General features: G+C 39.3%; 1 protein-coding gene across 1 annotated transcript; it reads left to right on the forward strand.

The window, feature by feature from the left end:
- Positions 1-1,088: 1,088 nt before the first annotated feature.
- On the forward strand, positions 1,089-7,654 carry LOC306707883 (polyunsaturated fatty acid lipoxygenase ALOX15B-like; the record flags this gene model as incomplete). Its single annotated transcript, XM_079175528.1, has 14 exons — positions 1,089-1,241; positions 1,562-1,766; positions 1,922-2,003; positions 2,258-2,380; positions 2,487-2,590; positions 2,900-3,066; positions 3,238-3,381; positions 3,794-3,997; positions 4,197-4,283; positions 4,391-4,560; positions 5,665-5,786; positions 5,930-6,030; positions 6,677-6,847; positions 7,018-7,654. 14 exons carry the CDS (start codon positions 1,089-1,091, stop codon positions 7,195-7,197), a joined length of 2,013 nt encoding a protein of 670 aa, XP_079031654.1. The 3' UTR covers positions 7,198-7,654.
- Between the last annotated feature and the right edge of the window lie 6,999 nt (positions 7,655-14,653).

The following is a 14,653-nucleotide window of genomic DNA, read 5'->3' on the forward strand; positions in this document are numbered from 1 at the left end:
ACAATAGTTCTGCCATAAAGTCTACTTTAATGTCTATAATGTTAATTTTTTGACAATGCAAGAAAGATGTTATGTTTTAGTAATGATTAAGCCATAGTTAATAATGGTGTTGAACCTGACCACATTATATTCAGAGGTGACAATAGGGAGGGAAAAAGTTATTAACACCTCACTATAGTCCACCATTTACTATGACCTCAGTAATAAACATATAAATGACTTAACTAATTTCTGACAATTTCAACAAAACTGATACTATAAAAATGATAAGCTTTGCAGAGGTAGATTATATGGCAGAGCTGTTGTATTCAATTGCATTAGATTGTAGAGGTGTACAAAATCAATGTTTGTGTTAGAAACAATAGAAATAAATCAGTAATTTGTGCATTTTGTGATTTAATAACTTTGCCTTTACCTCGTTTACCTGTCACTGAATTGTCCCGACTAGGTTTTGTAATGTATGTATTTGTTATGCCATAGAAATTGGTTTCTATCATGTTACAGTTGTTTTTAATAAAACTCTGATGAATAATCTGGATAAAGAGCGTAGGTGAATGCTGAGTTTGTTGTTTTATAATGTTTTTAATTGACTGTGATGTTCTCACATTTAAAAGGTGGTTTGTCTTAATTGATGAGTAATGTTGCCTTTAAACATCATTATTGCATCATCTTCCTGTGGTTTAGTGCAGAAAAACAGTCAGATTGGAAGACATTCCATCACCAGAAGTAACCATTTATTATTGATACCGACTTGACACTCCCACAAAACTGTGTATAAAATGAGAAATCAGTGTTGATGACTTAGAGAGAGCAGTTCATCAAAGGAGCTTCTTGGTCTCATAAACAGGTAAGAGAGACGCTTCAATAAATTATTTTAAAGATTAGACTGTAATAGATTGGTGAGGAAAAAAACCCATTAAATGTTAGTTCTTATATCTTTTGCTAATGCCATTTTCATTGTGATACCAGTATGTTAATGGTTCTTTGCACTAAGGTTCATCTGGTTCTCAACAGTTAACCTGATCAGTACTTAGAATGGTTATTATTTTTCTCTCCCCACCAGGATTCCTCTGCTTGCCAGTGTGAAAATGGTGGATTATACAGTGACCGTAGCCACTACTGATCTCGCCACCGCCGGCACTTTTAACAATGTCTTCATTAAGCTGGTGGGCACAGATGGAGAGAGTCAACACACCTGGCTCGTTAGCCTCAAAGGGCCTTTGTGCTTCTACAGTGGAGCAGTAAGTCTGAAATATCGTTCTCTAAATGTATAACACTCTTCTTCAACTTCAGATTATTGAATTGAATATCAATTTAGAGAAGCTGATGTAAACCCTCATCAACTCAGCATGTGCAGCAACAGGATATGTGCTGCTCTGTAACTCTTTAACTTACGGCCTCAAAGGTGACCAAAGCAACAAAAAAGGTCCACATAATGAGCTCCAAATAAATATTGTATTCATGCATTGAATACATTTTTGTCCATCCTTCTACATTCAGTATTGTATTGAAATGTTACAGTTCACTTCCTGGTTATCAAATACGCAACCCATTACTCCAGGTGTCCAGTTTTACTGTGACCTGCTCCGTCTCCATTGGAAAGCTGATCCTGATTGAGATAGGTAAAAAGCCTCACTTCATCTTCCCTGAAGACGATTGGTTCCCTGCCAACGTGGAAGTGAAATCCCCTGAGGGTGACACCTACAACTTTCCCATCTACCGCTGGATCACTGACAGTGAGGTGCACCGCTTCAAAGAGGGAAAAGGTTTTTGTGAATTACACTTGTCAGACATCATGTACGCTGTTCACTGACCACAGAAGACCTAAAAGAAGGAAATGCTGGTCTATAAGGAGGCTGGAGTAACCAACTCGCTGTATTTATCAATAATTTTAAACCTTGTTGTTATTTCTTTCTTCAAGCTCTGAGAGTCTTTGAAGACGACCATCATCTTGGCAGATACAGTCGGGATCAGGAGCTGAAGCAGCGAGGGGAAGACTATTGGTGAGCAATCAGAGCGTATACACTTTTTAACTTTATTAAACACCCCAAAACTAACATTCATCTACGCCCTTTTGGGTGAAAATTAACCACCATATGACACTGTTACACCTGCCAGGGTTTATTGAAATGTATTTAGCAAAATTGCAATATTGAAGTCAAGTTAAGTATATTATGCTTACATATTAAATTAAAACTGCTTATACACTGGGATCTGTGCAAAGTTCCTCATTACTCAGCTCTTCTCTATTTACCAGTTGGGATGAGTATTTAGAGGGAATACCCCACTGCATGAGGTCAGAGGACCCTCTTGATCTGCCTTGTGAGGTCCGCTTCTCCTTCACCAAGACAACAGAGTTTCTTTTCACTGCAGCCACTGGGTGAGGTCTTCAATTCTCTCAGATATCTATCTATTTAACTGTACCTTCCTATGAACATGATTTAAGGCATAATAATAAAGTACATTTATATGCTTTTATTTTCTAGGCTGGCTGAGCTGCAACTGAAGGGACTTTCTGACTGCACGGAGAACTGGCCTAATATTGATGCTATCCATCGGGTGTTCTGCTGCAAACGGACTGACATATCAGGTACTATCATGGTAGTTTAATGAAATACTTGTTACTGTATGCATGATTCAACTATGTTCATTCGGATATACGTGATGCTACCGAAACATGTTATAATTGTTTTCATTACTTGGCTTAATAAACAAGGAAGAAATGTCACAGAAGGAATCGTTTAACCGTATTTAATTGCATTTAATCAAGACTTTGAAACATAAACAGTGTCCAACCATGTCTGTGACTGCAGTCTGTGTAGTAAGCTGATAACTGTGATAGAGGAAGCTTTTCTAGCACAAAGTTTATAACTCAATGAACTTCAACTTTTTTTTCTAGACTATGTCCAGGAACATTGGAAGGAGGACGCTTTCTTTGGCTACCAGTTTCTAAACGGTCTCAACCCCATGTTGATCCAACGTTGTTCAGTCCTGCCCAAGAACTTTCCTGTCACTGATGACATGGTCTCCCTCGGTGGTCAGTGCGTCTTGGCAGATGAAATGGAGGTAAATGTTTTGACTTTGAGTGATCTTAGAGTCATATTTTGCTTCGTGACATGTTCAATTTGAAAAAGCATGTTACACTTACATTCACTAACGTTTACTTTGTATAATTAATATTCACACTGTATGCATGTGAGTCAAATTATTTCTCATCCTCACTAAAATTTTAAACAGAAAGGCAACATATTCCTGTGTGACTACAAGCGTTTGGATGGGCTGAAAACAAACAACATCAACGGGAAGAAGCAGTACTTGATGGCTCCCCTCGTCCTGCTTCACAAAACACCTGATGATCAGCTGATGCCAATTGCTATTCAGGTGAGATTAACACTCAAATATCTTATTGTAGTGATGACTCTTCCAGGACGGACAAACATGCAACACAATAGATGTCATATGTATAGAGAAGACAGAAATACCTTTAGTTAAATGACACAAATAGAGTGAAAACATGTATGAATAATGTGGATCAGAGAAAGAAATATTGAAAGTCTTTTCATTGCAATTGGCAGATCGCCTCCCTTTTCCCTCGGCCAAAGACATGAGAATTTAGGCATTAGATCATTGAAGTCGGGCTTCCTTTCTGAAGTTGACCCTGTGCTCTGACATGGGAGTCAAATAAATGATGAATTTGCTCTTAGAGATCAACAGAGTATCTAACGGTATTGACCACTACTGGTAATATATTGAATGGATTGAGTTAACCACACCTCCCTTCCTTCTCCTGCAGCTGAAGCAGACTCCAGCAGATGATAATCCCATCTTCTGTCCTACTGACTCTGAGTACGACTGGTTGACGGCCAAGATTTTTGTGAGAAGTGCAGATTTCAACGAGCATGAACTCAACGTTCACCTGCTGCGCACTCATTTGCTGGCTGAAGTTTTTGCTGTGTCTCTGCTGCGCAACGTGCCCATGGTGCATCCGCTGTACAAGGTAACTGAAAGGGAGAATACTGAACTTTTACTGGAGTTGTCATTTATTCAAGTTGCTGATTTTTGTGTCTTCCAAAGTTGATGAATTATACTGTTTTGGTATATATATATATATATTTTCAAGTATTTGACACTGCTGAATAGTATAGAAGCATCAAGATGTGTGCTTTGAGTTCACCGAGTTTTCCTCTTTCCCTCAGCTCCTTGTACCTCACACTCGCTACACTCTACAGATCAACAACTTGGCTCGAGCTCTTCTAATATCTGAGAATGGAGTTTTCACTCAGGTCCGAAAAAACACCTAAATACCTAAAAAAAGTAATATATATATTTTCAGTGTCATGTACATTATTTATCTCCAACTATAATCCTTACATATTTGAATGTCTCCTAGTTTGCGGCTTCTGGTGGAGAGGGTATGAGGACACTCCTGAAGAGATCACTGTCCTCAGTGACCTACCGCTCCCTCTGCATACCAGACGACATTGCTGACCGTGGGCTGGAGGATGTACCGAAGTTCTACTACAGGGATGATGGACTCAAGCTTTGGGAGATCATCCACAGGTAGTACAGGTGTCCTGGTATTGGATAACAAGAGCTCTAAATCCTGCTCTCTCTACTAGCTAGCTTTTATTCTCTTATGTCACTCAGTTGGTTTCTCATAAAGGATCAGTTAAGCTGCAACATCTTCTGACCCTTAACAGTTTCTTTCAATTAGTCCATGTTAACAGTTTATCTTGAAACATATGCTCCATAGCAGTCACTGCTGCAAGTTAGAATAACGATGCCTTAAAATATGACAATACAGTAAATGAGTGATCTGCCTCTTGATTGAGTAGATTGGCAGTTGGCTGTAAAATGTTCTAAATGAACCAGCCTGAACTACTTTGATTGAGAACTTCTGTGAGATTAGGGAAGGGGCATCCCTACCTTCAACATTTAAGGCTTCAGTTTCAATAAAAAGCAATCATTAGTGTGGTTGCCACAAAGACAGGTGATGTCTGACTGTAATAACTTGTATTATGACAGAGGGCACTGTAATGGAGTTACAGAATATGAAATATAAATGTATTTTTGGGTTTAATTAAAAGGAATAATTCAACACAAACAAAAATACAAGTTTTTACTTTCTCTCCAAGAGTTGGCCAAGAGATGAGAAGATCAAAACCAATCCTGGTGATTTGTCATCACTGTGAGGTTGCCACAGAGACAGAAGACTCCAGGAAGTCCCTGCACCTGGCAACTGTTTACCAAGAATAACATGTGGCATGTAACTAATATATTTTCTGTTTGTGTAATTTAGAGGTGCTGGTAGGTATATTTTAACTATATGAAGATAGCCAGCTAAATGTTTCCAGTCTTAATGCTAAGCTAAGCTAATTGCCACCAGGTTCTAGAGCTATACTTAACGCACAAATATGAGAGTGATATTGATATTCTCATCTCACTCAACAAGAGAGACAATGGGCAAGTTTCAGAAAATGTCACACTATTTCTTTAAAGTTGTTTGATCTACTGTGTTGAATGAACTATCGCAGCAAATTCTTAAAAAGAACACAACTGATTATTCTAAAGAGATGGCCTTAAATTGTCTTACAAAAGAATGTCTTACTACTGCAGTGTGTATTAAAAAATGTTTTTAACAGAACTTATCCACATTTGTCAAAGGTTTGTGCAGGGAGTGCTGAGCTTCTACTACAAGAATGACACTGAGGTCCAGAAAGACACTGAACTGCAGAAGTGGATTTCGGACATTTTTGAACATGGATTCCTGTCCCAAGCCGGCACAGGTGGGCTTAAAGACAAGATCAATCTTCATGATGATGAATGTGCACATTTATGAACCATTATATGATCTTAATGCAAACAGAAGTCAAACTTAAATGTTGCCTTCCAGACATCTTAAATGCAGTTTATTCCCTCTAATTGTCAGGAATTCCAGAGAGCTTCACCACCGTGGCTGAGTTGGTGAAGTTTGTCACCATGGTGATCTTCACCTGCTCAGGACAGCACTCGGCTGTGAACGCTGGACAGGTGAGGTCTTTTAATTCAGTTATAATAATGCTCTTTTTGTGGAATGGGTTCATGAGGTTTTTACTGATAGCAAGTCTGCACTTTGGCACGGTGATGCTTTGAGCTATAAACAACAAACGCTAACACACTTGCAATGGCAACGCTAACATGCTAACTTTTAGCAGGTATAATGTTTATGAGATCACAATCTTTGTTTAACATGCGAGCATCAGCAAGCTTTCTTATCAGCACAAAACACAAAGTACAGCTGAAGCTGGTAGGAATGTCATTAGTTTTAAGGTATTTGTTCATAAGACAGAGTATTGGACAAATAAAAATGTTGATCTGATAGATGAAAAGTCAAAGGATCACCAAAGTTATTACAGTTCGTCCTGAGGTAAACATGAATGTCCGAACCAAATTTAATGACGATCCAGCCGAAAGTTCTCAAGACATTCTTCTGAAAACCAAGAATGTTCTCCTCATGTCGGCACTAGAGGAAAAATCATTGGATCACCAAAGTCATTCGGATTCATCCTCTGGGGACCATGAATGTCTTTGTTCCAATCCAATATTTCAGTGTGGACCAAAGTAGTAGACAGACTGATACATGGCGTAGCTTCAAACCATATTAATCAGTCATCTGTCAATCATTCATTCTTCACAGTTTGACTACGCTGGCTGGATGCCCAACAGTCCAATCTCCCTACAACGTTCTCCACCAACCACAAAGGGGACAACAAGTGAGGCCACGATGCTGCAGACACTCCCTGCTGTCAACGCAACGGTTCAAGGAATGTCCACCGTGTGGCTACTCAGCAAGCAGTCCACTGACTCTGTAAGTGTCCAAGTCTTTAATCACATAAATTAAATTCATGTTCAAGTTGTTTAAAGTAAAAGGTTATTAGAGTCCTGCTCACTAAAACTGTACATTACTGTATATTGCCAAAAGTCTGTTTTAAAACATTCTAAACTTTTATTTTTTAAATGTATCATTTATGTCATCAGGTCCCTCTTGGCAAGTACCCAGAGGAGCATTTTAGTGAGAAGAAGCCCTGCAAGCTAATCGAGGATTTCCAAGGAGAGCTTCAAATGTTTAGTGCAATCATCAATGCCAGAAACAAGAATCTGGAGGTCCCATACACATACCTGGATCCAATGGTGGTAGAAAATAGTGTGGCCATTTGAATATCTGAAGGTGTGACCTACTCAGATGTTGGCCAAATTCAGCTTGCTATTAACAAAAGTGAGAAAGGGAAGAACTGCCTTTTCTGTTTTTTCGTGGAAAGAAACACTGCATGTGATCGTTGTAGCATTGATTTAACTGAAGTATAAATGTACTGTTTTAAATCATAAGCCACATCTTACATTTTCTTAGTTCATCAATGAATATACAGTAGAGATAATCAAAATACAGTTGCAAATGTGTCAATTTGCTTTACTTTTGCTTTCTAAACACTATGATTTTATCTGTTAATTTTTTCTGGGACAACTCTACAGCATATGTGTTGTGTTGCAGCCATTCACTGCTAATTCATCTACAGTCTGTTCTCTTTGTGAGCCTGTTTGTTGTGTGCCAATTGATACAGCGCAATACATATGTATTTTTTGTGAGAAATAACTAGCTAACAGACGAAACTTTTAATCAAGCTTTTTTTCAGTGAACTTTAATGTGCTAAAGAAATCAAATTAAACATGGTGCATATAAACATTTGCTTGAGTCAACATTGTCTGTATCCTGCCCCACCTCTCTTGGGAAACTGGTGCAGATTGAGATGACCAAAAAGTCTCTCACACTGGTTTCCCTGCAATGTTTAACGGAAAGAGGAGTCATCTGCCACTGTGACAGCGAGGTGCAACTGTTCAGATATGTAACAGGTTTTGTGGAACTGTAGTTGCCTATTACATTATATCGTGCTGTTTACACTTTTACTGCCCCCCAAAGAAATGGCTAATTTTAAATCCTATCTACCAAGTACAGTAGAGTGAAGGAGATGAAGCTAAGACTCTTGTGAATATTGGCAGAACCAGCCCAAATACATGTCAGCAGTATGAACTGTCCCCAAAATGTAAGGTTGTCTTAAAAAAAAGACTTCATGTTTTGATAGACTGACAGAGGTTACACTGAAAGGACTGTCTGATTGCAAGCAGACTTGGTTTGACACTGAGGTGATTAGCAAAGCAAAAGGTTCTCTATCAAATAAATGCAAAAGTCTGTTATATTGCAAAGCGTTATTGCAACAGTTAAGGTCAAACCCTGTCAGTAGTTCCTTCCAAGAGTCCATATCGGTACTGTAAAATATTTAATATGTGACTGGCCTGTTACACTGTGTGTGTGTGTTTGTGTGTGTGTGTGTGTGTGTGTGTGTGTGTGTGTGTGTGTGTTTGAAACTTTCAAAGTTTATCCCCAATTAATGTCAATACTTCTACAATATGGTCTTAATTACTTTACTAAAGGATTTGAATGCTTCTTTTATAACTGGAACAGCAAGGTTTAAAGGGGAAGTCTTATCATGGTGCGCAATATACGCTCAGCTGTGCAGGTCACAGTTTTGGTCAATTTAATTTAATTTTGATACATTTTTCAAACTATCGCTGCCTTTATTCTAATGTCATTCAGTTGAAAGAGTTAAGTCTGAAACATTGTTATTGTGATGGAGAATTTTCCCAGTGCTAGTACTTTTCTACTGTGACTTAGCTTATGTGCCTTACTCACTAACATATGATTGTGTACCTAGTTGAATGGTAACAAGACCATATGGGGTATTTCTGCCTTTGATTCCATAAGAGGAAGTAACTGAATGGAGGTACAGTTAACCAGAGAATGTTTAGTTTAGGAACAGAAACAGATGTCTTAGGCCATGTCCACGCTACTACCTTTCCATTTGGAAAGCATATGTTTTGCTACGTTTACACTGAGCGTCCACAGTACGGCGTTGCCTCTTCGCGTGAACGCATACCTTGTGAAACGATGACGCCCACACCCGCGTTCGCTTCTTGATTGGTTTCTAGCAGTCACGACGTGTCCTTGCCTGGTGAAGTCCACACACATAAACTATGACGGAACAAAACATGAATTGCTCTCCAGTACGACAGAGACTTAGTGTGACAAGGCTCAGATCAGATAAGAGGAAGGGGCTGAGTAGAGGTGTCAATGGGCAGCTGGAAACTGTTGACCAGATGTTTAAGTGTGAACTCCTGCTGGTCCTGCTGAGGACCCTTTATAAGCTATACAGCAGCAACACTCTTGGCTCATCCTGCTGTAGAGTGCACTGCACTCTGTATGACGATGGAGCCTTCTCTGCGCAGAAAATAAATACTCCAAAGACAATAGTATTATAGGACTCACTCTGTACTATTAAATAGTTTTTTCCCCCCACAATATTTGGTTGACACACCTAAAACCTTGTCAAAATGGGGTGTCATTTCTTTATCTGCAGAGCAGCTTCAAGCCACAGTGGGACACCTCTGACCTTTGACATTTAACCAGGCCACGTAAGCAGCCAGGAGTTTACCAGGAGTTAAAGCAAGGTTACAGTAGTTCCACATTTTCAACCAGTTCTTTTTAGTCTAGACCTTTAGAATTTGCTTTAGTTTAGTTTCGTTAATTTTCAGATTACTAACAATATTTGTACTGCTTATTTCATTTTTTAAACAAAACCCTTTTTCCTCTTCCCTTCCTTCCGTTTTATCCTTCACAATAAAAGCCCCAGACACACACACTGGAACACTGCTTCCTAGAGAGCACTTAAAGTAACATAATACAGTAGCTTAGATACCTCCCCTCCTCAGGACTTTACATTTTCACTGAACTACGAGAGAGCAAGATAATTAAATAAAAAACTGCCTATTTCGGGCACGAGGGCACAATTTTCTTTTCATTTCTTCTTCGTTGCTGTAGCAACAACAAAGATCGACCTCTTGCTTCCACCAGCGGCTGGTCACGGGTGGAAGTGCTAACGGGCCAGATAGCTAGTCCGACTGATTAGCTCAGAGGTTGTGAGGCGGCCTAAATAGTCTGGAACACGCAGAACTATTTAACAGTACTCAGAGGCGGACCGGTCACAGCCTTCTTCTTTTCCTGTCTACTGGCTTACCGCTACCAATGGTCTGGACTTCTATAAACGGGCGTCCCCGTGACAAATTTCATTTCACAATTTAAAAGCTAGATTTTGCAAAACAGGAAGATGTTTCAGCAAATAGAGAAGTGGCTAGTGCGTTGACAGGTCACCCCACGCTACGCTTCTTGGACATTTAGCGTAGGCGACAAAAGGGTCTGAACACCAAAACTGTCAAGCAGTATCACAAAAACTATAAGACCTGATTATGAACATTTAATAAGTATAAACATTTAATTAGTATAATGGACATTTTTCCCATTGCACTCGACCCCTTTTATCATCTTTAGATAACACAAGACATTTTTTTGCAATTAAGAATTTACAACGACATCTCTGCTTACATCACGCTAACAAATTCACAAGGATTCAAGTTGTTGAACACATTGAGAACAGTAAACAACGCATTGTGCCTCTGAGACCAGATAGTCCTGGCTGCCTAAACGGGTGCCGCGGTCACACAGTGGTTTCTTAAGTCTATACCTAGGTAGGTGCTAACCTCTTGGATCGCCTGATCGACAAAATGGGAGCAGTTATCGCTTGACAGTTTCGTTGGGATGCCCCAGCGGGGAATAACTTCTTGGAGCAGTGCTTTAGCTACTACTGTGGCTTAACAGTATTTCTAACCTTCTGATGGTGTTAGCTCAATGAAATCCATCATCATGTGTTCAAATGGCCTTGTAGGAGGTGGATGCGCTGCCTGTTGAGAAACTTGAACTGGTCTTCCTACGTTATGTGTTGCACATATGATGCAGGCTTGACAGTGTTTTTGTGCATAGGCTGAAAAACCTTTAGTAAACCAATGTGTGGTTACAATATCCACAGTCCCCCCTTTTGTCACGTGGTCTCGATCATGTGATAATTTAGCATGAGGAAGGACATGTTTCAGGTAAGCGAAGTAAAGGAGGAGAGTGACACAGGGGGAGACGGGCTGCCACTTTAGCGGCAGCATCCGCTCCGGCGTTTCCTCTTGACACTGTCTGTGGCTCGTGTATGTGCTGCACATTTGCATATAGCAATTAAATTTCACAATTTAAAAGTTAGATTTCATGAAGTCCTTTGTGTAAAAGAAGTTTTTTCACCGACTATTTGAAGACGATCAAATGTTCACGTCTAGACAATATTTCACTGGGATTTGAAATGTTGACTTTCAACTGAGAAATGTTTGTGCTTTCTTTGTCAACATCTAAAATAAAGATATACGATTATTAGCACAATGTAGAGATTGAAAAATATTTGTATTGCAAATCCCGTCAAAATCTGGTGTTAACGTGAACGTTCAATCAACGTCTTCAAATAGTCGGTGAAAAAACTTTCACTTTTGAAACAATTTTCAACATCTTTTCAAAAGGGGCCATAGTCATCTTTTAAACGGAAACATCTTGCCCCAGCAAGATGTTTCTTATAAACAACAAACGCTAACACACTTGCAATGGCAACGCTAACATGCTAACTTTTAGCAGGTATAATGTTTATGAGATCACAATCTTTGTTTAACATGCGAGCATCAGCAAGCTTTCTTATCAGCACAAAACACAAAGTACAGCTGAAGCTGGTAGGAATGTCATTAGTTTTAAGGTATTTGTTCATAAGACAGAGTATTGGACAAATAAAAACGTTGATCTGATAGATGAAAAGTCAAAGGATCACCAAAGTTATTACAGTTCGTCCTGAGGTAAACATGAATGTCTGAACCAAATTTAATGACGATCCAGCCGAAAGTTCTCGAGACATTCCTCTGAAAACCAAGAATGTTCTCCTCATGTCGGCACTAGAGGAAAAATCATTGGATCACCAAAGTCATTCGGATTCATCCTCTGGGGACCATGAATGTCTTTGTTCCAATCCAATATTTCAGTGTGGACCAAAGTAGTAGACAGACTGATACATGGCGTAGCTTCAAACCATATTAATCAGTCATCTGTCAATCATTCATTCTTCACAGTTTGACTACGCTGGCTGGATGCCCAACAGTCCAATCTCCCTACAACGTTCTCCACCAACCACAAAGGGGACAACAAGTGAGGCCACGATGCTGCAGACACTCCCTGCTGTCAACGCAACGGTTCATGGAATGTCCACCGTGTGGCTACTCAGCAAGCAGTCCACTGACTCTGTAAGTGTCCAAGTCTTTAATCACATAAATTAAATTCATGTTCAAGTTGTTTAAAGTAAAAGGTTATTAGAGTCCTGCTCACTAAAACTGTACATTACTGTATATTGCCCAAAGTCTGTTTTAAAACATTCTAAACTTTTATTTTTTAAATGTATCATTTATGTCATCAGGTCCCTCTTGGCAAGTACCCAGAGGAGCATTTTAGTGAGAAGAAGCCCTGCAAGCTAATCGAGGATTTCCAAGGAGAGCTTCAAATGTTTAGTGCAATCATCAATGCCAGAAACAAGAATCTGGAGGTCCCATACACATACCTGGATCCAATGGTGGTAGAAAATAGTGTGGCCATTTGAATATCTGAAGGTGTGACCTACTCAGATGTTGGCCAAATTCAGCTTGCTATTAACAAAAGTGAGAAAGGGAAGAACTGCCTTTTCTGTTTTTTCGTGGAAAGAAACACTGCATGTGATCGTTGTAGCATTGATTTAACTGAAGTATAAATGTACTGTTTTAAATCATAAGCCACATCTTACATTTTCTTAGTTCATCAATGAATATACAGTAGAGATAATCAAAATACAGTTGCAAATGTGTCAATTTGCTTTACTTTTGCTTTCTAAACACTATGATTTTATCTGTTAATTTTTTCTGGGACAACTCTACAGCATATGTGTTGTGTTGCAGCCATTCACTGCTAATTCATCTACAGTCTGTTCTCTTTGTGAGCCTGTTTGTTGTGTGCCAATTGATACAGCGCAATACATATGTATTTTTTGTGAGAAATAACTAGCTAACAGACGAAACTTTTAATCAAGCTTTTTTTCAGTGAACTTTAATGTGCTAAAGAAATCAAATTAAACATGGTGCATATAAACATTTGCTTGAGTCAACATTGTCTGTATCCTGCCCCACCTCTCTTGGGAAACTGGTGCAGATTGAGATGACCAAAAAGTCTCTCACACTGGTTTCCCTGCAATGTTTAACGGAAAGAGGAGTCATCTGCCACTGTGACAGCGAGGTGCAACTGTTCAGATATGTAACAGGTTTTGTGGAACTGTAGTTGCCTATTACATTATATCGTGCTGTTTACACTTTTACTGCCCCCCAAAGAAATGGCTAATTTTAAATCCTATCTACCAAGTACAGTAGAGTGAAGGAGATGAAGCTAAGACTCTTGTGAATATTGGCAGAACCAGCCCAAATACATGTCAGCAGTATGAACTGTCCCCAAAATGTAAGGTTGTCTTAAAAAAAAGACTTCATGTTTTGATAGACTGACAGAGGTTACACTGAAAGGACTGTCTGATTGCAAGCAGACTTGGTTTGACACTGAGGTGATTAGCAAAGCAAAAGTTTCTCTATCAAATAAATGCAAAAGTCTGTTATATTGCAAAGCGTTATTGCAACAGTTAAGGTCAAACCCTGTCAGTAGTTCCTTCCAAGAGTCCATATCGGTTCTGTAAAATATTTAATATGTGACTGGCCTGTTACACTGTGTGTGTGTGTTTGTGTGTGTGTGTGTGTGTGTGTGTGTGTGTGTGTGTGTGTGTGTGTTTGAAACTTTCAAAGTTTATCCCCAATTAATGTCAATACTTCTACAATATGGTCTTAATTACTTTACTAAAGGATTTGAATGCTTCTTTTATAACTGGAACAGCAAGGTTTAAAGGGGAAGTCTTATCATGGTGCGCAATATACGCTCAGCTGTGCAGGTCACAGTTTTGGTCAATTTAATTTAATTTTGATACATTTTTCAAACTATCGCTGCCTTTATTCTAATGTCATTCAGTTGAAAGAGTTAAGTCTGAAACATTGTTATTGTGATGGAGAATTTTCCCAGTGCTAGTACTTTTCTACTGTGACTTAGCTTATGTGCCTTACTCACTAACATATGATTGTGTACCTAGTTGAATGGTAACAAGACCATATGGGGTATTTCTGCCTTTGATTCCATAAGAGGAAGTAACTGAATGGAGGTACAGTTAACCAGAGAATGTTTAGTTTAGGAACAGAAACAGATGTCTTAGGCCATGTCCACGCTACTACCTTTCCATTTGGAAAGCATATGTTTTGCTACGTTTACACTGAGCGTCCACAGTACGGCGTTGCCTCTTCGCGTGAACGCATACCTTGTGAAACGATGACGCCCACACCCGCGTTCGCTTCTTGATTGGTTTCTAGCAGTCACGACGTGTCCTTGCCTGGTGAAGTCCACACACATAAACTATGACGGAACAAAACATGAATTGCTCTCCAGTACGACAGAGACTTAGTGTGACAAGGCTCAGATCAGATAAGAGGAAGGGGCTGAGTAGAGGTGTCAATGGGCAGCTGGAAACTGTTGACCAGATGTTTAAGTGTGAACTCCTGCTGGTCCTGCTGAGGACCCTTTATAAGCTATACAGCAGCAACA

This window comes from Pholis gunnellus (assembly GCF_910591455.1).
Source record: "Pholis gunnellus genome assembly, chromosome: 16".
Classification (NCBI taxonomy): domain Eukaryota; kingdom Metazoa; phylum Chordata; class Actinopteri; order Perciformes; family Pholidae; genus Pholis; species Pholis gunnellus.